The sequence below is a fragment of the Hylobates moloch genome, unplaced genomic scaffold (genome assembly GCF_009828535.3).
Source record: "Hylobates moloch isolate HMO894 unplaced genomic scaffold, HMol_V3 SCAFFOLD_20, whole genome shotgun sequence".
NCBI classification, from domain to species: Eukaryota; Metazoa; Chordata; class Mammalia; order Primates; family Hylobatidae; genus Hylobates; species Hylobates moloch.
The window spans coordinates 43,822,133-43,843,571 of record NW_026652295.1 but is presented as its reverse complement, the minus strand read 5'-3'; the positions used below and the strand labels follow the sequence as shown (position 1 = coordinate 43,843,571).

The following is a 21,439-nucleotide window of genomic DNA, read 5'->3' as shown; positions in this document are numbered from 1 at the left end:
TCTAAACACTTTATATAAAGTATCTCACTTAATCCTCACACCAATCCTGAAGATGAGTATTGTATGCCTATTTTACAAACAATAAAACTAAGTTTCAGAGAAGTAAGAAGTTGCCTGATATCTGTATGAGCTGGCATAAAAACCTGGGTCCGAACATCCAATCCTAATGTGAAGTGAAGAATTTCATTCTTTCTCACCCAAAATCATATGAGAATATTTTGTGTATCCCTTTAGATATGGAGATGAAAATTGATTGATGCACACAAAAACATAAACTGTTCTGGAAAGCATCTCAAAAAGAGACCACAGGACTGCCTGTAAACAGGGATAGAGGTTAATATTTTTAGCTGTCCATGTTATGTGGAAACAGCATTATTTGGCACAGAGCATTACGAAGACTAAAGGCACAGGAATGGACTCAATCCAAAGGACTTTATTTACTAAAGCACACAAACAAAAAAAAAAAACCCAAATTAACAAACCCCTCATGCTTAAGTCTCACATGTAGGACCCTCTAGGTCATGGACTTAGACATTGGCTTTAGATGTCGAGAGGAATCATAAGATATAAATTGTCTAACTTGGTACCTGGGAACCTATGAGACAGGCTCCCCCAAGAAGGCTCCCAGAACTAGTCCCCAGGGAACTAGAAATGGTGCACACTCCGATGACATGGTCCCTGAGTCCACCAGGCAGTGCTTGGGTGTGCAGGCACAGCCCCGCAGCCCAGGGCAAGGTCAGGTGAGTCACGGCTCTTCCAGTTCCCTGACAGTCCACGTCTAGTTGTTTCTTCCTGTTTCCCTACCTACATGCTGACAAGAGGGATTTTCTGTTCTCTTTACTGTTTATACAGAACCTCCCACCCTGGCACCATGTTACTTTACCAGTAACAACTCCAGAAATGTTAAGGGTTGGAGGAAAAAACTGGACTAAACTCAGTATAAACCAGTTTAAACCAGAGGCTCACTCCTACCTTTGGCCTAAGATAGATATATGGCTGGAAAATTCACCAGTTTTTGCTCCTGCCTCCTTCTCTGTGAAATGGGAAAGGTACTGTTTTGTGGAAATGTTTTAAGTAACCCTCAGTAAAGTAACTTGAAATAATCTGGCTGTTTTCCATTACACATGTACATGATAAACAATGATGACTACTCGTTTATGCAGCGTTTTTCCAATGTTATTTTCAATGGCTTTCCTGGTGAACTCACAGGAATATACCTCAGTAGGAAACTGCTGTAGATAAGTGTCTCTAATGCTACCATCACTCCCTGCGGTTTTTTTCCTGTAGGTACTGCTAGAGAAAAAACAGCAAAATCTGCTTCAGCCACAGTGGGTTGGGCAGATGGAAGCCCCAGGGGACCCCAAACAGAAGCAAGTTTGCATAAGTCTATTCTGCCAAAGTGTCCTTTTGGCCCTATGTAAAACAAAACAGACTCTCAGTATGAAATGCAGAAGGAATAACCAGAACTAACTCAACACCATCATCATTAGCTTTTAATCCCGCATCAGCCTTCGTTATCCCCACTGTGCCTTACTCATCCTTTCCCGTATCTTTAATTAATGTTTGCCTAAAGGCGACGGTGATCCCAGGCAAGGGAAATGATAACTAAAATTCTATACTCTATACAATTCCCCAATACATACTATGTGATTCGTAAAAATGATAACAGGAGTCATAATGAAAAGTGGTAACATGGTTTTCCAAAAAACCTTGCAATTCTCCCTCCACCCCTCTTCTTTCCCTACTCACCCCCATGGGAGTCCATCTGCTGCAGAAAATGTGAGGCACTAGGACCAGAGAGCCCTTTCCTGCTATTTGCTTGAGAAACAAAGCCTTCCCTCCTCCCAAGTTGAAAGAAATAAAGGAGTCTGAACTAATCAAAACCCGCAAGCCTGCTGGTGGAGCTTCAGCTTGTCAGTGATGCAACTCAGCGGAGTGAGTAACGGCTTCGAGCTTTGCAGAAAATGAGAGAGGGAGAGAAACGGAGACAGAAACACAAAGAGAAAGAAAGAAAGGCATTAACCTGGCCAGGAGTCAAACAGGTGCAGGGGCCCGAACGCTGAGAAGAGTATCTGGCAAACGTGGGATCCAATGGGGTGTGTGCCTCTGTGGACGTACGTCATTGAGTGGGGACAATGTTTGCAGTTCATATGTCAGGGTGGACCGAGAAGTTTCTTTTCTTATTCACAGGACTCATATAGTCAGCTAAGGGCCTTTAACTTTTCTCTACTTGTCAGTTTGGAGTTTTTGTGAACACTTTCTGGCTCTCTGTGATGAATTCTCCAGAATAGAGGGGCAGCCAGGTCATTTGTCACACACACTCCCCCCATGGGCCACACATTTCTGTGGTGCCTTTGGAACAGAGGAATTGTGAGCACTGGGCTGCCAGGCTGCAAGTGACAGCAGCATGCATTATGTTTCACAGAAAGGCTGCCTCCTTCTTGAGTTAGCCACTCAGAGGCCACACATTGCCTTTTAGACTTTTCTAGGCCTCACAGCACTTCAAATGAGTGTTTCTGACAAAGATCCTAAGTTTTCAGGTGCTCTCTCTTGGAACTGACTAGCTTGGACTCCTGGGACTTATAAGCCTTTAGGAATGGAGGGCTGTGCCATCAATCTGGTTTATAGGCAGATGTTAGGAAAAGAAAGGAACACAAGCAGAGGAAGGCCTGGCATAATACCCTCAGGAAAAGGCCCTAGTTATGAGACAGTGCCCACCAAATGGGATACAATTCAGCAGGACACTAACTGGGTGGCATTAAATACCATCTTAAAAGTATGCCATCTCTAGCGGATTTTCAGTCTCTTGACTTAAAATGTTCCAGTGTTTGATAACCCCATAATTCAGAAGATTTAATTTGCCAGTTGTCATTCCCTTGCCCACATGCCTCTAATAGAGAGTCACTGCGAGCATGGATGAGACAGCCTCAGCCCATCCCACTCCCCCCGACCCCTGTGCAGGGATGGATTTTTAGTTAAAGCACGGTCTTTACCTGAAATGCGCCTAGGCACATCGGTGATGGCAGGAAGCCCAGTGCCCCGTGTGGAAGACAGTGGGGTGGTAGAGTGGATGGACGGGGACGTCATCTGGCTCAGGTAGGAGGGGTAAGACTGGTCATAGGACCACGGCGGGGAAGACTGTGCCTGCCTGGGGTCTGGGAAAAAGAAAAAGAAAAATCTTTAGTATAGCAACCATTGCAGCCTTAGAAACATGCAACCCAAAACTTAGAAAGGAAAAAGCAGAAAAACAGAGAGAGAAAAAGAAATGGCTCATATATATATAATATATAAGGAATGGCTATTTATCTCTTATAACCCCATCCTTTCGGGCCTTGAATAGCACAAAGCGTTCTAGACTTTGAGTCTCAATGAAAGCAACAAAATGGATGATGCATAAGGACTATTTGTCTCTCTCTTCTAAATATTTCTATTTGAAAAGTCTAATAGTCATTTAGAAAACAATCTGCTTTGGTTATCTTTGCAAAGTGGAATTATATTTATTTTCTCTATCTCTAAAATTCCTCCAGTGAACATGGATAACTTTTTTTTAAGTTAGAATATTTTCTGAACAATTAACTTGGTTAAGGACTATGTAGACTGTGCCTTTCACTGCTGCATATCCAGCTACTTACTATCTTTCAGACATGCTTTTTGGTTTTAAAGTGCATGATTCCATGATTTCATCTCAGGGCACTTTCTTTTCAGGCAGGTCAATGGAATGGCCCTTTCTAGCATGGGGTGAAGGGAATAAGGGCAGGAATGAGAATGGAGGGGCAGCACGTAAGATGAACAGGAAGGAGGGGAGTCAGTTACGTTACTCTCATGCTAAAGCTAAAAAAGAAAATAACCCGGAAGAAAAAGATAAAAATTTTATTTCAAAGTCAACTACCATTAAGAGTTGAAAAGTTTCATCACCAGCCAGTTTCAATGTTAAGCACCATAGTTTCTGACAGTAAGAAAATGGCCCAAAACAGGAGAACGGGGAAATGTTTTTAATCCTATTGGAATCTGTTTAGAAGATGTCACATGTCTGGAATTTGGCCTAGTGTTACCTACTGTCACTGTAATAATAAAACTAATGGGCAGTCAGCTGTTTAGGGTTAATTGCTGAACATTAACAATATTTTTTGATGTATCTCTAGGAGTTTCTTGGAGGTACAAACTCAAGGCCACATAGATTTATTAAAAGACCTTCTGCTTACATGCAGAAAAAAAGGTAAATGTGCTGTATGTTTCCAAAGCAAAAAGGTATGTATTTCAAACTCTTTTGCTCTTACTTGAGGGCTAATCAAACAAAATCATAACCAAATTTCTTTTAACATGTTTTTATGCTAATTTTTAAATTACATTAATTTTTAAAATTCTAATAGACCAGGCTGTTCACAAGATAGCTTGGTATCTTAGAATATGCATGGACTTTGGAATGTTCAGAATTAGGTCCAAGTTCTGAGACTTCTACTTTCTGTGTAACCTTGGCTTAATTACTCAGTCACTCTGAGCCTCAGTTTCCTCATCTGTAAAAGGTGAGGAAGGAAGGGCAGCAATAATACCTGAATCACAAGGATATGAAAATTACATGAGAAAACGATTAAGAGAAAAATAGCACAAAAGACACTTAATAGGCATTAATTATTTTACATATATATATTTAAAAAAAAACTCTGGGTGACATAGGGATAGTTCCATGTTTCAAACATATATGAACTGGAGTTAATACACTTGGAATAGGTTTCAAATTATCCCCACACATCACCTACTATTCTTTGAAAATAAAAACTATTAATATACTTGAACAGTTAATTCAGGTTTATTTCTAAAAGTAAAAATGAGTATAATAAGATGTGGATTTTTAGATGATTCCTATGTTAAAACTTCTCAGTTTTTCTATACAGTCAAAGCAGTTTAGTTCAGCTATTTCTTGTTTATTTGTTCAATTCAGAAACAATTTATTTAAAGATTGTTTAAATAGGACATACTTCCTTGAGTCAAAATAATTAAACACATCTGGATATTTATCTGATGTTTACTGACATTGACATATACAGAAAAATATCATCCAATTCAATTTTAAGGAACATTTACCTGAGTTTGCAATTTGAATAAAAAAGTAGTACTATAAATGGTTAACAAACTTTTCCTTCAGAAATCTAAAGGATAATTGATCATTAAAGTAATGGGCTTCTGTGCCTTAAAATTCTCAAGGCTGAGATTGTAGAGATTGGCAACATTTCAAATCTGAGTGACTGGTCCTTGTTATATATCTGATATTGACATACTTCCTTGCCTTACACCATTAATGTAATTCAGTATTCAGAGAAACAGTAAATGATCTTCAGATGGAAAAAGATTCATTCCTTACAGCACAGGAAAGCAGTCTCGCAAGGGCAGGTCCTTCTCTCAAGCAACATTTTCAAAAGACAAAGAGGTTGAGAACCACATAGCTAAATAAGTTGGGTACACAGGACTCAAATTTGGATTTGAGTTCTCATCTAACTTCCCCAGATGACTTCCTGAGCAAGCAGTTTAACCTATACCATTCCTCTCCTGTAACAAGTCATCCATCTAGGGCCCCCCGCCTAAAAACGAGAACAAATACAAAGAAATGTAAAAAATGACGAAAAGGAATGAGGGTACTCAACCTGGATGTAAGACACAGTCTTACAGTTCTCCTTGTGCAGAAAGGCGGCTCAGTACAGTGGGAAACAAGTGTGCTTTCTAGTGACAGGATCTGAGTTGGCGTGCCAGCTCCATTATTGATAAGCTGTAAGACCTCATCTGGGTTAGCTAACTCTGAATCTCAGTTTCCTCATCTGGTAAATGAGGCAGCATAATACAGAAAAGTGAATATAGCAAAGTGGTCATGCATCCTGGCTGTGCAGACAAGCCTAGGCTTCAGTTACACCTCCCTGCTGTGCTAAGCAAATCACTTAAACTTTTAGGCCTTGGTGGCTCATCTATAAAATGGGAATAATGATACTTATTAGGGTTTTTGTGAGGATTACATGAACTAGGCCATATCTAATATGGTACCTGGCACTCTTAGCACATATTAAGTATATAATAAATACAAGGGCTAGCTATATAATGAATACAATAATAACTACTCTCATTTTTGGAAAATGAGATGAGATAATGCAAGTAAAAGCATTTTGATAACCATAAAGTACTACAGGAAAACTATTTTGACTCTCTTTAGGAGCTCACTTGGTGAAGGCCCTGCCTGAGCCTTGTGACCTAGGCTGTGTTTCTCAATGTTACTGAGCTTTAATTTCCTCATCTGCAAAATGGAGATGATAATACTATCTCAAAGAGTTGAATCCTCAGACTGAAGATTAAATAATATATGGTAAATGGAAAATCATCATTATTAAAAATAAATACTAAAATATGACTCTATGCTATCTAGGGTAGCTGGGTTTGTCTCATGTTGTTATTCTCAAAGACTTCCAAGATCAGATTCAGCATAACTAAGTACAATGCCTTGCACACAGTACTCAATAAACAACTACTGAATGAACCTTTCAGGGTGGCTTGAGTGAATAATAAAATATTAAAATTAAGTCATAATTAGTAATTCTCTAATTTCTCCTTAAGCTACCAAAGAGGTTTATACCGTGAGGTTTTAGGTTTTACATCCTGCCAGAATATATACTAGAAAGGTCTATTAAAGGATAGTTTTGCTTTTAATGGAGGCCTTTCCAAATATCCAAGATTAGGAAAAATAACTTCTCACTATCCCTAAACAAGTCAGAAGATCTATCTTTGTCTTTTTGTCTCTCGGAGGATAGGCTAGAGTCAAGCCAGTCTCTTTCAAGGTCACTGTCCTAAGAGTCTATGATAATGACTTAAAGAAAGAGTTACTAAAGAAAAATAAAATAGGCCGGGCGCAGTGGCTCACACCTGTAATCCCACCACTTTGGAAGGCCAAGGCAGGCAGATCACCTGAGGTTAGGAGCTCAAGACCAGCCTTACCAACATGGAGAAAGCCTGTCTCTACTAAAAATAAAAAATTAGCTGGGCATAGTGGCGCATGCCTGTAATCCCAGCTACTCAGGAGGCTGAGGCAGGAGAATTGCTTGAACCCGAGAGGCGGAGGTTGCGGTGAGCCGAGATCACGCCATTGCACTCCAGCTCGGGCAACAAGAGCAAAACTGCATCTCAAAAAAAAAAAAAGGAAATATAAGAACTGCCATATGGGGTTATGGGGTTCACTAGATCTAGTATAAAAAAAAATTTTAAAGAGGATAGGAACCTTTTAAACAAAAGCAATGGTCTCCAAACACCCCCACGCCTTCTCTAATACCTTGTGAATAGTGATTACCAATCCAAGCTCCACCATTTCCAGACTGTGTGATTGGACAAATTATGTATCTAAGATTAAAGTTTCCTCATCTATAAAATGGGGGTAAATAAGAATACCTCCTTCATAAAGTTGTCTGATGATTAAATGAGATAATCTAATATAGAGTTTAGCATATGGAAAGAACCTAATAAATGTTTCCCACAGTTAAAGACTCTACCTTACTGAACCTTCATTTTATATTTGTTTCTAGCCCTTGATCTCTTTTTCTGGCAGAGTACAATTTTTAGGAGTGCTTCCTGTAGTGTGTAGTTCACAATTTGGAGCATATATGTCCGTGTTAGTCATGTTGATATCCTTTTACAATGGCTTAACCTTAATCATGTTCTTTCTTAAGTTTTGGTTTCTTCCCAGAGAAATCCTAATTTTGTAAGTGTATTTTCAAATACTGTATACTTTAACCTTTTCAATCTTTTAGTGGGGAAAAAAATGGCTGTAAAATATCTTCACTTCCTAAATGTGCAATCACCAAGAAAATATAATCCTGTCATAAATACATGATTACAACATATTTGCTTTTTATGGACAATTATTAGTGCTTATAGTAGAGGAAAGTCACCTTAACCTGATCTCATAAACAATTTCTGAACTCAACTTCCTTGAAGAAACCTGAGACTTCTGAGATTTACTCTCAAATTGGATGAGTCAGAACAGGTGATAGATGTTTTTCAGGCATCATCAGTCAATCCTAAAGTTACTAATAGGAAAGATACAAGGCCTAGCTCTGAGACAAACCTACTAATTAATGACAAACAAGAAACTGTCTTTATCTCAGCCTCAGGTCCTACAGAGCAAGGATAATCCATCCGCCACTCTGCCTCACCCAGAGTTATACTGGATGGTGTGTCTTTTCAAATCTGCAGAAACATGGAGGGAAGAACCATGTCCTAACACTCCAGCATAAACACAAATATCCTCGACTTTTAATCATGGCCTTGAGGTGACACCCTGGCTGACTGCAGTTATAGGTCAGCCAGAGTGTCACCTCAAGGCCATAAACTACCTACAAGTTTTCAGGGGCTAAATCAATGCTATCTCACAGAAAGTTTCCAAAAAAAAAAAAAAAAAATGAAAACTGTTGCCAGGCACGGTGGCTCAGGCCTGGAATCCCAGTACTTTGGAAGGCCAAGGTGGGTGGATCACTTGAGCCCAGGAGTTGGAGACCAGCCTGGGTAACAGGCTTTTGTAGAGATGGTGAAACCCCACCTCTACAAAAAAATACAAAAATTATCCGGGTGCGGTGACACATGCCTGTGGTCCCAGCTACTCTAGAGGCTGAGGTGGCAGGATCATTTGAGCCTGGGAGGCACTGAGTCACGCCACTGTACTCCAGCCTGGGCGACAGAGCGAGACTTTGTCTCAACAACAACAACAACAAAACTGTTTTTGAACTTTAAATATTTTTATGTTTTTTAAAAACTATAATTCATTCTTTTTATATGGCAATCTTCAGAAACAGTATCAATATTATACTATATATTATATATATTTATATATAATATTTATAAATAATATATATATTATATATATTTATATATAATATTTATAAATAATATATATATTATATATTAATTACTATATTAGAGAAATTCAACAAATTGACATACGTTTTTATATGGATATAATATATGAGCAACCCTCTGGTGTTGGGTTTTTATGCACACACTCTTGAGTGCTTGGGAAATCTGAGGCATTACTTATCACTAAAAATGACTCCACTCTTACTTCTCCACCAACTTCTCCCCTGCCACCTAAAATAGGGGGTCTTAGAGGGAAGTGGTAATCAAATCTGACCTGTAACATAACCTTGAGAGAGAAAATCAGGTCTTTCCTATCTGATGGGTCTGCTGTACTCACAGACAGGATGTGATTAATCAAAATGACTACATGCGAGAGAAGAGAACGAAGCAGAGGACAAAGGCTGCTCCTGCGGACCCTGAGGATGAACCCAAGGAGAAAGGGGTCCCCGGTGCCGAGAAAGCACACTAAGAACCACCACCAGGAATAAAGGGAAGGCTATTTATTGGACCCCTCAGATCTGCAACAACACATTTTCAGAAGCAATCATGGTTTCCTCCATGAGCGTAGACCAAATCTAGCTATTAAGAGTTCAGGTTAATTTCTCTTTTTCTGTCTAAGGTAGAAGCCACTGAAAGCCATAAAAAGGAACCAGTCATCTGACATAAGGAATCCCTTCAGCATGTGTTTCAACTGAGGCAAAGTCTGTCACAAGCATGGAATTGTGTTTTTAAAAACGCTCTAAAGATGGAAAGGAACCGTGGAGCACCAATGTCAGAATCGATTTTATAAGTTCTCCTTCTAGGGTGGTGTTCCTTCAGCTTAGACTTCTTAGAGAGTGGTTGCATCTGCTTTCCATTCTATAAACCACAAAACATAAAAGTACAGAAGGCAAAACTGTACCCAGGGGGTGCTCAAAAATGCTAATTGGGAGAGGGGTGGTTCATCTGTCTCAAGTTGTCTTTCATCAGGCAAAAATGGAGACAACCCTTTATGTAAACCTGTGGAGATGAGGAAAGCAAACAGTCTTCTTTGAGCAGGACCACAGCTTCTGAAGTACAATCACTGGTATGGGGAACAAAAAGGGGGTGGCTGTGTACTTCCTACACTGATATATAAAGAGTCATGGGCTCTAGGAGTCTCCATATTTTCAAATGACTAAAAAGCCAAATTTCGCATCTGCATAATTGAACCCTAAACACTTGGAGTCATATTGAGAAGGGAGGAAGGCAGACAAGAAAAAAAAAAAGACACCCCGGGAAAATGAACTGACTCTGGGAAAACATGTCCAATTCTCTTCTGAATGAGTAAGTTTGAGTGGGGGCAGCAGAGCAGGCAGAGAGCTTTCTGAAAGCCCAAAGGTATGCTGGAAACAAGGCAGCTGCTATTAGCAAGGCTCCTTTTGTAAACACTTTGGTTAAACATGTGTGGGTGTGAAGGAGGATCTGCTTTCCTAGGAATTGCTCACAACAAGGCACACCAGGGACAGGGTGCTGAACTTCATGCAGACGGGAGGAAACAAGTCAATGGGAGCAAAGCCTGAACCCGCACAAAAGGCTATTTCCTGTTCCTGCGGCCAGCAGGCTTCTGTGTAACAGGACACCATGACAGCCAGTGATTCTGCCAAAGCTGTCTGCAGGGAGTACCTGCCATACTGGGGCAGCAAGGTATAATCAAAGATCCTCACAATCCCACCCCTTATTCTCCACCCATTTTCCCCCTAATCAGTACTCAAATCAGGCTGTGTAAACCTCAAATATTTCTTGAGAAAACTGGGGTGTCAAAAATGATGTACAGAGTCTACTGGCTTAGAACTATGCCTCTTAATTGCCACCAGGGTCAATCATCCTAACACAGAGGGGCAGATTTGCCATTTCCTATCTTAAACTATTTCTGTCATATTCCTGTCATTCATAATACCGACATACACTTATACATATACACATTCATACATACAGAGATTCCCATTTCAAAACAATCTAAATACAAAATGTTAAATTCTATGTCTCTTCTAATAACCCTGTCAGCAAGACTGGAGTTTTAGAATGAGCTTTCTTCACTCATTTCTGGTTCTCTTGACTAATAGGAAACCGTTTACAAACAAACAGCCTCCTCCAAGCATAGGAAGAGCCCTAGACTGGAGGCTCTGGCACTAACTGTGCAGCCGTGGACCAATAATTTATGGCCTTTGAGTCTCACTGTTTTCACCTGTAACATGGGAATGGGTGGGTTATCTCTAAGATGTTTTCCAGATACAAAATGCTATGATGCTAACCACTCAGAAGAGTGAGCTCCCAACCCTCAGTCCTTTCTGGAGACTGTAACTGCATCAGAAATGACTGAAGCCATGCAGAGCTGACTTGGGGTGGCTGTGAAAGGTAGCTGACAATGCAGCACCTCCCATCACAGAGCATCTGGCTCATGTCTGCTAAGAAGCCCCAAGAGCAAGGTGCAGACCCCCCTTGTTGTCCCCACCAAAGGCCTTCTCCAACTGATCTGGTGGCTACCAGAATCATCCAGCAGGAGACAGACCTGAGTGACAGAGTCTAAAAATGAAATCTGAGAAAAAAAAGCAAACTGGTTAAAACTGGAGGCTATGTAGGGTACACCAGGCATGACCATAGGTTATATTACAACACAAACAATGGGAGAAGAGAGAATTAGTAAACTTAGGAGACAATAAGCAGAGAAGAGAATGAAAAATGATAGGTATAGCCTAAGATATCATATCCTGTAATAAAATGTTAAAAGAAAAACCAGAAGGAAGTTGCATTGTTAAGACAAGGTGATGAGAAGCACTCTTATGTATCACCAACTTTTGCTAGATAGGGATCGTAACTGTCTTACAGAAAAGGACAGGCATTTCTTGTTTTAAAAAAATCTAATAGAAGAAGAAAGAGGCTATACCACATGTCACACCTGTCCTGGCCTCTCAGCCTTGGCATATCCTGAATCTCAATGGTAAAGCTAGAAGAGGGAAAGAAATGAGATACAAAAGGGTGGGACAAGAACGTGAAATGCCACTGAGATGTGATGCTGGCAAGGGAGAGTGGCCCTTAGTTCGAACCATAGTATTGAACTGGGTGTGGTAAATTCAGGTTCAAATCAGGCTGATGTCAACATCCAGGGAATCAGATATGGGCAGCTGGGGTATTAGAGAAGGTCCCCAGGCATGGTGATACCTGATGTCACATGGATGATTATATCCATCGTTCTAGTAATTGTCTCATTCATTCATTCAAAAAATATGTATCAGGTATCTACTCTGGTATTGTGCAGGCACTCGGAATATTAATGTTGAATAAAAATAGACTTAATCCCTGGTGCTATGGAGTTTTATGACCTAATCCCTGGTCCCATGGAGTTTTACAGTTGGGTAGGAGAGACAGGCATTAATCAAATAATCATATAACTATGGTAAATGCTGAAAAAGAGATGTTCATGGTACCATAAAAATGTACACCGGGGGAACTCCAACCACACTGAGCATCAGGGAAAGCTTCTCTAAGGTAGTAAAGATTAAGCCAAGACCTGAATGACAAGCATAAGTCTAGAAGATGAGTAAGGGAGGTTAAGAAGGCTTTAGGCCTGTGTCCAGTTCCTGGGAAGAAGGCAATATCATTTTTTTATGGACTTGATAGAAGGCCTGTGTTTGCAGCACTGTGAAAAAGGTTCAAAATAGTGTGAGATGAGAATGGAGAGCAGGCAGGGAGGAGCCAGGCTGTGCTGACGCTGCTGGGCCATGCTAGACATTTTAATCTTTATCCTAAATGCAATAGGTCACCTTAGAAGATGTTTAGGTATAGAGTGACATAATCAGACATGCATTTTTAAAATCTCCCTCTGGCAGCATCCTAACAGAAACAGGGCAGAAGTCAAGTCTAGGACCAGGCGTGCAGGAAAGGGTGTGGAGAGAAAACAACAGCTGGAATGGACACAGGCGTGGAGTCCAGGGGCTGCACTCAGGCTTCGGGCTCTTAGCTGCCTCCACACATCATCTGATCATGGGGGCGAGGCTCCTGAGATGACCTTAGGCTGGATCAGGATGAGTTCTGGATGGGTAAGGTGAGCCTTGAGTAATAGGCCTGCCTTGGGCCTACAGCTGGGAGTGATTTGGGCCGGCTCCACCTCACACCTTCTAATTCAGGGGTAGAGCCTGGGCATCTGTATGTTTAACAAGCTCCCCAGATAATGTGATTATGTGCCAAAGTTCAAGAACAATGGGCATAATTTTTATTAATGAAAGTTAGGAAAATTACCGAACCCGATTTTGATTTAATCTTCCCTATCAAAAAGGATGATCTTACATAGAAAGAGCAGAACAAACATGCCTAAGAGGAAATTAAGGCCCAAGAGAAGTGAGGAGATAAGGGAAGGCAGTGTGCTGCTTTAGATGAATTCAAGTCTCTGCTCCAAGATAAATGATATCGCACAACATGGCAAAAATGTAGGTAACTAGTACTCAAGGGGCTGCTTCTTGATGGAGCAGGGTCTAAAAAGTTTTTCCTTAGTTAAGTAAAATATGCCTCCCTATAACTCCAATCACTACTAATCTTAGTTTTGCTCTCTGGGATTACTACTCCACATGACAGCTGTTAAATTACTTGAAGATAATGCCTTTAAAGTTTACGACACAAAATACACTAGGTTTTACATTCCCTTATTCCATTTATCTTATTCTGAAAACAGCATTGCTATTGGTAAAATCTAAGTTGCTGAAACTAAGTTGTTTTGGAGCCACTGTTGGTGTTGACTTGCTTGCAGCCCACTAAAAACACTTTCAATAGCCAGTGTGCAAAGAACTTTTCACACTTCATCCCACAGTGACTATCAGAAAACAGAATGGGTTCACTAAAAAACTGTCTCCTAGAATTACTAAAGCAATAGATTAGAAGGCAGCTCATCTGTCTATTGCATATCTGGACCTCAGCAAGATATATGCCTTATCCCTAAGTGATTTATAGCTAGTCAAAAAGCCTGCCAGAAAGTGGTCATTAATATATAGATCATGGTCAGTTTAGACAGAGTTATATGGTGGCATAATCCAGGGCACAACAGTCTTATTTCTGTCCAGCATCTTCACCAAAGTCTTGAAGGATTAGAAGGGACCTTTCCAAGCTTCAAAATGAGACGAAGTTGTGAGGAATAACCCAACACAACAGAAGAAGAATCAGAACTATAAAATAACCCTACAGGATGGAAAGAGGAGGTGAAAGCAACATGATGAAACGAAATAAGAGCAAAAGTACAGTGCTGCCTTTTGTCAACTACAAGACAGGATGGGGGAGCCTGCTCCAAGAGCAGAGTTTTTCATGGACTGACAGCCACAATGTGATGGGATAACAAAACGTTAACACAAACTTGGGATACATTAACAGAATATTAGTAGACCCCTACTGACCTGGTCAGGCATAGCTAGAGGATTGTGTTCTCAAGAGGCAGTGTCAGGCTAGAGCACTGGAGAAGACAGGGCAAGGTGTGGGACCTCTATCGGTCATACGAGGAATAGCTGAAGAATGGCTAAGAGCGCCCATCTACCTTCAACCTCTCCAGATGACACCCCTTCCCCTTCCCACTTGAACGAACACTCGGATTTCCCCGTTAAATTTCCCTCTTAACCCTTCCACCTGGCTGCTGCTCATTTTCCCAGTCCTCTTTGGAAGTTCTTCCATCTACCAACCTGCAGGACATTCCCCCCCGTGGGAAACTGGCTCAACATCTTCCTTGTTCCCCTGTCTTGTACTGAGTCCTACCCAGTCCTAGCAGACAGATGGTCCACGACAGCCTAGCCCACTCCTAGTCACAAACTGCAACCACTGGTGGAGAGAATCACATAATCATGCCAACTGGCTCTTTCTATGATCTCTACCCTCAGCTGGGTCCTCAAAGATGCTCATCCAAAGTCATTTTCCATTCCCACCATTCACCCTGGCAATAGCTCCAAATATTTTTCATTCTAAATCTTTCCCCCTACACCCTCACCCACTCCCCACCTAAAACTGTCTGTCAGGTTTCACCTTAAGACACAGATTTCCAATTTCAGCTCTGAGGATTTCAGAAATCTCCTAGCACCTCAGTTTTCATATTCTCTGTAAGGTTCATAATCTGATTCTTCCGTTAAATCTTGTCTTTTAAAGTCTGTTAAAACCAATTGTTTTAAACCATTAAAAAGCAAGTCTTTATTACAATAAACAAAGCCCTAAAGAGAATCTGATGCCTCTAACTGGGAGTAGTGCCATACAGTTCTATTCCTAGAATACTTTTGCATATATTAAAATGAAAACACTTTTTAGACTGATCATATCTATAATATATTATTGTTGCTATTAATACTGCATAGTCAATGTACCAACTCTCTGTGTGAAGCCCTGAGTGCATATCCATTATTTAGTGTGAAAATACACCACCGGGGCATCTTTGCACAAAGTGCAGGCCTAACTTGCCCCTCTGCTGGGTTACCCCATAAGTTAATATTTCCTTCAATACTAATCTCCTATTCTGATCCTTTTGCCCACAGTCCAACACAAAAGGTAAAACAGGGCAAAAAAGGAACCTAAGCAACTAGTAAAGGGGACAGGTATGCATACATGTGGGTGTACATACACATATGTATGTAAAACTAAAACTAAATATAAAACTAAAAGAGAAAGACAATGTGTTAGAAAAGAATAGGAGAACAAAATAAAGACTTCCTCTGCATGGAGACTTAAATACAGGCTAGAAATGGAACTGTTTTGGGGAAGAAGGATAAAACGAGGCATTATATAGGAGATGAACCCTTCTTATCACAACTAAATGTTAACTATGCATCTTATTTTCCCAGATAGGAGAAAATTACAAAGACAACTTTTTGAAACAAACAATTAATTTTTCTGGGAACATCACCCTCTCTACTTTTCTGAAAGCGTAATAAAGTCAGACCATCTTCACTTAATAAGGGAATGCCAACAGACAGAAATCCAAACAGAGCACCTTTAAGAAGCTCATCTGTGGATACTGCTAACAGGCTAAGCAACAACATAACAGGTTGACCACCAGCCCTTCACAGAGTCCTAGGCAACTTCATTCTTTAAAGCCAGCACAGACTGCACCTAAAGTCTACTCTTCCTCATAAGGTGGCTACAGAGCAGAATCAATGTGAAACAGTGTTTTCACACAGGATTTGAGCCCTTTCTAAAAATACGGATTGTGACTAGCAACCTCCTGTACAGAGATTCCCTGCTCACACATGTGCGAGGCAGCAGCAAATTTGCCCAGCTGCCCCACCTGAAAGATCTCAAAGGAAGAAGACAGGGCAAAACTTCCCAGGAACTTCAGAAATTACAACACTGCACTACCAAAGTAAAAAAGAACCACTTCCAACAATCTGTCTTTCAATGCAGTGACTTCGGTTCCTTGACACAAGTTGCCTACAAGTGAGCAGGACCACAGTGGCTGTGAAGCCTGAGAATTCACTTGACTCCCACTCTCCTCCATACCCACACTGATGGTACCCTACTGTCATTCTTCCTGCCCACCAACAGTACATGAGCCTCTTAAGGGTCCGTCCACCCTCACACTCACAGCCACCATCACCCCAGGCCCACTTCATCTCCCAACTTGTTTCACATTAAAGAATCATGTGGTCACTCAGCACTGGAACAGAACAGTAACTTAAGACACATGCAACTCAGCTGTGCTTTCTGATTTCTGAAAGGATTACACTAGTAAATGTTTTGGGACAAGCACTAGAATCCTAGGGCAGCCAAACATATACACAGCCTAATTCCAACTGGCCTAATTGGCTGAGGTCCCCTTAATTTTTAAAGGAGTTCTGTTTGCTGAGGGAATACAGAATCAGACTGAACTTAGGTGGAAATCACTTCAGTCACAGTAACTGCTGCTAAGATTATTATTAGACAGGATGTCTGGCAAGCAGTTTTTACCTTAAATATATGCCTTATATAACTAGAATTTAATCATTTAAATGATTATATTGCATTTTGAAGTATAATTCAGATATTCCTAATGCTAACTCCCTTTTATGAAAATATTCTAAGTATCCTAAATAATGTATAATGGACAGAAGAAAAAGAAATTAGTCCTGCAGGACACATGTCACTTACACTGTTGGCAACAAGCCCAACCTGATAGGGATGAAGGTGACTGCTTGCTAAGAATCTGGAACTCACAGTCAACTGTAATAGCTGAAGTGGCCTCCAGCAAGACATTTCTCCAAGAATCAATTTCTTCCATCTGTGAAATACGTACTTTTAGAATTGTTTTAGGCCTTTGGTTTGCAAATGGTAAAGAACTGCATAAATGAAAGTGAGGTACAGAAATGGGAGGAAGCTGAGCCATGATAAAAGTACATTTCAGCTTCCCAAGAGTACTTGGTGGTAAGTAAACAAGGCCATGGAGCTATGGAGAGCTACCTTTAATTCCTGTATTTACCACTTACTAGTAGTAAGCGGGACCTTGGGTGAGTTATTCTACCTCTCTACCATCAGTTTCCATAATAATGCCATCTATCTCATAGAGCTGTTGGCAAGAAACATATGAGTTAAACTCATTAGAACAATGCCTGACATATGATAAGCATTTAATAAATGGTAACTAATAGTAATTCAATCAAACAGACACTAGAAAAATATTAAGGCTAGAATAATAGTGGGTCCCGCCTCCTGAAGAGGTCAGTGACCCATTTATTCATTGATCACCGAACCAAAAGTCACATAGTAAGCAGGCACTGTGTGAGACAATGAGGGACACAAAGATGAACAAAACATGGCCCTAGACTTTGAAAAGTCCAAAGTCTGATGGAGGAGACATACATGTGAACAGCAATCATCAGCACATGGAACAAGATATAATCAAGGGTTGTACAAGGTGGCAAGGGAGCCTGGCTCAACTCTGCTTGGATAGGTTGGAAGAGGCTTGACAGAGGTGGCAGCATTTGATCTGAGTTTTGAAGAAACAATAAAAATGTGTTCGGAAAAACAAGACAAGGAAGAGTGTCTAGGCAGAGAAAAAAGCATGAAATACAATAACATATTAATTTAAAATAAAAAAACAGTGAGTGAAACTTCAAATGAATTGCTTGTACATTACAAAAGGAGAAAAAGTCACAATAAATAACATGATGGAATATCTAGCAGCCTATGCAGAAGTGTCCAGAATCTACTCCTGAGTGAAGGGCAAATAGGGGTCTGAACCAAGGAAAAAAATGTCCCATGCACTTCCTTCCAGCATTTACATGCAGGGAAAATCAACTTTCACTGACTGCTTAGAAAAACAACCAAGACTCAAAAGAACCAAGAGCTGCTTTTAAAGGAGAAAGGAAATCACGAAATGGAATGCTGCAACCTAGGAAGAATCATGAGAAGGGAAGCCCCTTAGGTGTCTGCAAAGGCAGTTTTACAAGCCACTGTAGGAGTGAAAATGTCGAGTCTCTTCTTTCTTAGCATCTTCTTTTCTCCACCCAACTGCTTCTCTGAGCTCCCCAGCCCCACTCCACCTTATCCTCCCTAAGTCTTCCCCACATCAGTAAATGGCACCACCATCCTCCAATTGCCCAGGTCAAAACTCTGAAGTCCTGTTTTCCCCTCACCATCAGCGAGAGTTGTGAACTCTCTATTAAAAAAAAAGAGAGTATTCAGAATTTTTCAGTGTCCTTCCATCTCCATTGCTACCACCATTTACTCTCTCGGGCTACTGCAGCAGCTTCCTGAACATAATTCTGCTTCTTTCTTTAGCCCCTTATGGTCCCCTCAAACAGCATCCAAACAGGTTTTATTATGCATGTAAATGGCATAATGTCATTCCCTTGCTTCACATCCCCCACTACGCTGGTACCCCACTGCAATCAGAACTAAACCCAAGCTACTATTGTGGCCCCCAAGACTCCCCATAGTCTGGGCTTTGCATGAGTTTTCTACTGCCTGAAATGTCATTCCTCACAGATCTTCAAAACTTTTCAAAGGACCTTTTCTCAACTTTCCAATCAAAATTAGCTCCTTCCCTCTCCAAGTTGTTACCTATCAATTATCCTATTTCATTTTCTCATAGCATTCATTATTATCAGACATTGTCTTATATGTATGCTTATTTACCTATTTATTAACTATATCTGACACTAAAATATAAGCTCCTTGTGAGCAGAAGCTGTGTCTCTCTCACTCACTTGCATCAATGCCCGGCAGATAATAAGCACTCATTAAGTATTTTTTGAATGAGTGAAAAACAGAATAGCAGCACATCCTCTACCCTAAAAGTGAAATGAATGTCCCAATCCACCAAACCCAAGGGCCTGAATCAGCATTATTTTTTAGGTGTAGCGGACCCATCTAGAGGATAATGAGTTTAAAGATATCTTAAGCGATATCTCCCAACATCATATCCTTACTCTACTGCTATCACCGCTTTCTGAATCAAAAGAAGTGAACATTTGTGACAGACTAGGTGTTTCCTGGCACCTAGAGGCAAGCAGCAGATGTCTGAATGATAAGCAGTCTAGAGGAAGCAACTTCCCCAGGAAGCTGTGGGGAGGCCCTAGCCTTCAGCTGAACATCAGCCATTAAAGACTTCCACAAAATATCACCATCAGACAGGCACTGCAAAGACACCAGGGAGGGAATACAGAATCAGACTGAAGTTAGGTGGAAATCACTTTAGTTAGGTTCTAGCCACCACATGGCTAGAACTTTTGACCCTAGGAATTGCAAGATACACTGGAAAAGGCTAACTGTGAAACACTAAATGCTTATGACTTCCTCAATTTATGACTGCTAATTTCACTTCGCTCTTCTGGGAATTTAAAGACCTCTTCTGCCTTTTATGTTGGCAAGTGGGAGAACTAGAGGGGACTATATAACCATGATCATTATCTACAGTTTTGGGGTAAGAGCTTGAGATATCAAGAGTAGCAAGCCAATCGCAGAGAGGTAACTGGGCCCTTCCTGTTACAAATGTCTTGTCCAAAGGATTACGTGAACTAAAATGCAGATATGGCATATTGCAAAGAAGTTACAAAATCCATTACAGGCAAGAATTTAAGTTTAGTCATGCAATTACATTGACCCTAAACTTGAATAAAACCAAACAGTTTAACTAGGTAAATGTTTTATTGAAATGTGATTTAAGCTGCTGCCCATCACTGGGGAACAATGACATCCTGGGACAGGAAATTAGAAAGAAGAGTTAATGCTACTAAGACAGATATGATATCCTCTCAACCCTTATTGCATCGATTGCTTCTCACCTGAACTTTCAATAATTCACATTTAATGAGACACTGCCACTGGGCTAGTCACAAAATAAAATAAATCCCTGTAATAAATCCCTCAAAGAATATACAATCTAGCAGGGTAGAAAAGGTGAATACACAGTGTCCTTAAAAGAAGGCAATCTTAACTAAAGCTTAGAGGATTGATACACTGCCTTTGGATGAAAGTTCCAGAACTCTTTCCTGAAGAAGATAACATAGTGGCCTTGGAGGATGGGTGTCAGCAAACAGAGACTACTGTAGATGGGCTGGCTCAGTAAAGGGGTACAGAGAGAAGCACGTGTACTCAGGAATGGTATCACAGTTGGGGCACAGGATGTGGTATGCCAGGGCTGGGGAGGATAACTACCTCTTCAACTATAACTAAGAACAGCACTTTTCTTCTCTCTCCATATTACCTAACACCCAGTTTGCTACATGTGGTAGGCTCCAAATCATACTTATTGAATAAACAAAGAAGTCAATCCAGAGATTAAAAAATTAAATCTATTCAATTCATTTTCACACTGCTGCTGCTCCAGACGTTCCTGGGCTTTCCTTTAAAAATCGGGTCACAGTAGAACACTGCATCTCCTTGGTTATGGACGGATACAGGCATTCTCTCACTCACAATATGGGAACATTTAAAGAAAGCTCATATGGCCAAGAGTGGTTGGGGTGACAAGTATGTATGTGGACATCTGGAAATTTGGAAAGTTTGAGAAAAGTTGTTGGGTCCAATACCTAGTGGATGTTGAAAAAAAAAGAACACTGGTCTATATATCAATTCTATTACTACTATAATCCCAAAACGAAGAGCACTAATACTCATAAAAATTCCAAGAAGCTATCAGTACCTAGAAATTAACTTGTTTTATATTTTCATTTTCAGAAATATATCCAGTGAATGTGTTCCCTGCCCTGCCAGTAACTTGCTGTGCAACTGCAGACAAGAAGCTTAACTTCCTGAGCCCCCTAACAGGGAAGAGGGTGAAGAGAAGCTGACAACCGGAGGAGGGCCAGGCCTGTGGAGGTGGCCACACTCTTAATCTGCTCAGATGCATTTGTGGCACAGGCGAGCCCCACACCTCCTCTGAGCCTCACTCTGCACGCGTATCTGCTAGGCGGGGATGCTGCTAAAACACAGATCCTCTTCACAATTTTTCCAGCCATTGGTTTCACAATATCTAAGGTATCTTTAGGTTCTAAAATGTCCTCTGGATCTATTTTATGATCTCATCTTTAGATTTAAGGACAAAGCCTTGAGAGAAGCATCTTCTTAAGTGAATCTGGCAACACGCAGTCTCCAAAGGCCATTT

At 40.6% G+C, this 21,439-nt stretch overlaps 1 protein-coding gene across 3 annotated transcripts in view; it reads right to left on the bottom strand.

The window, feature by feature from the left end:
* The window catches only part of RUNX2 (RUNX family transcription factor 2), a 226,327-nt gene that overhangs the window by 35,783 nt on the left and 169,105 nt on the right, over positions 1 to 21,439 (bottom strand). For 2 of the 3 annotated variants that reach the window (XM_032141232.2, XM_032141228.2), the window contains exon 7: positions 2,994 to 3,155. In XM_032141232.2, the coding sequence (XP_031997123.2) occupies positions 2,994 to 3,155 (162 nt within the window). Of the gene's footprint in view, positions 1 to 468; positions 805 to 1,749; positions 1,954 to 2,993; positions 3,156 to 21,439 lie in introns of those variants that run through there. The other variant, XR_009211363.1, reaches the window with a different exon arrangement.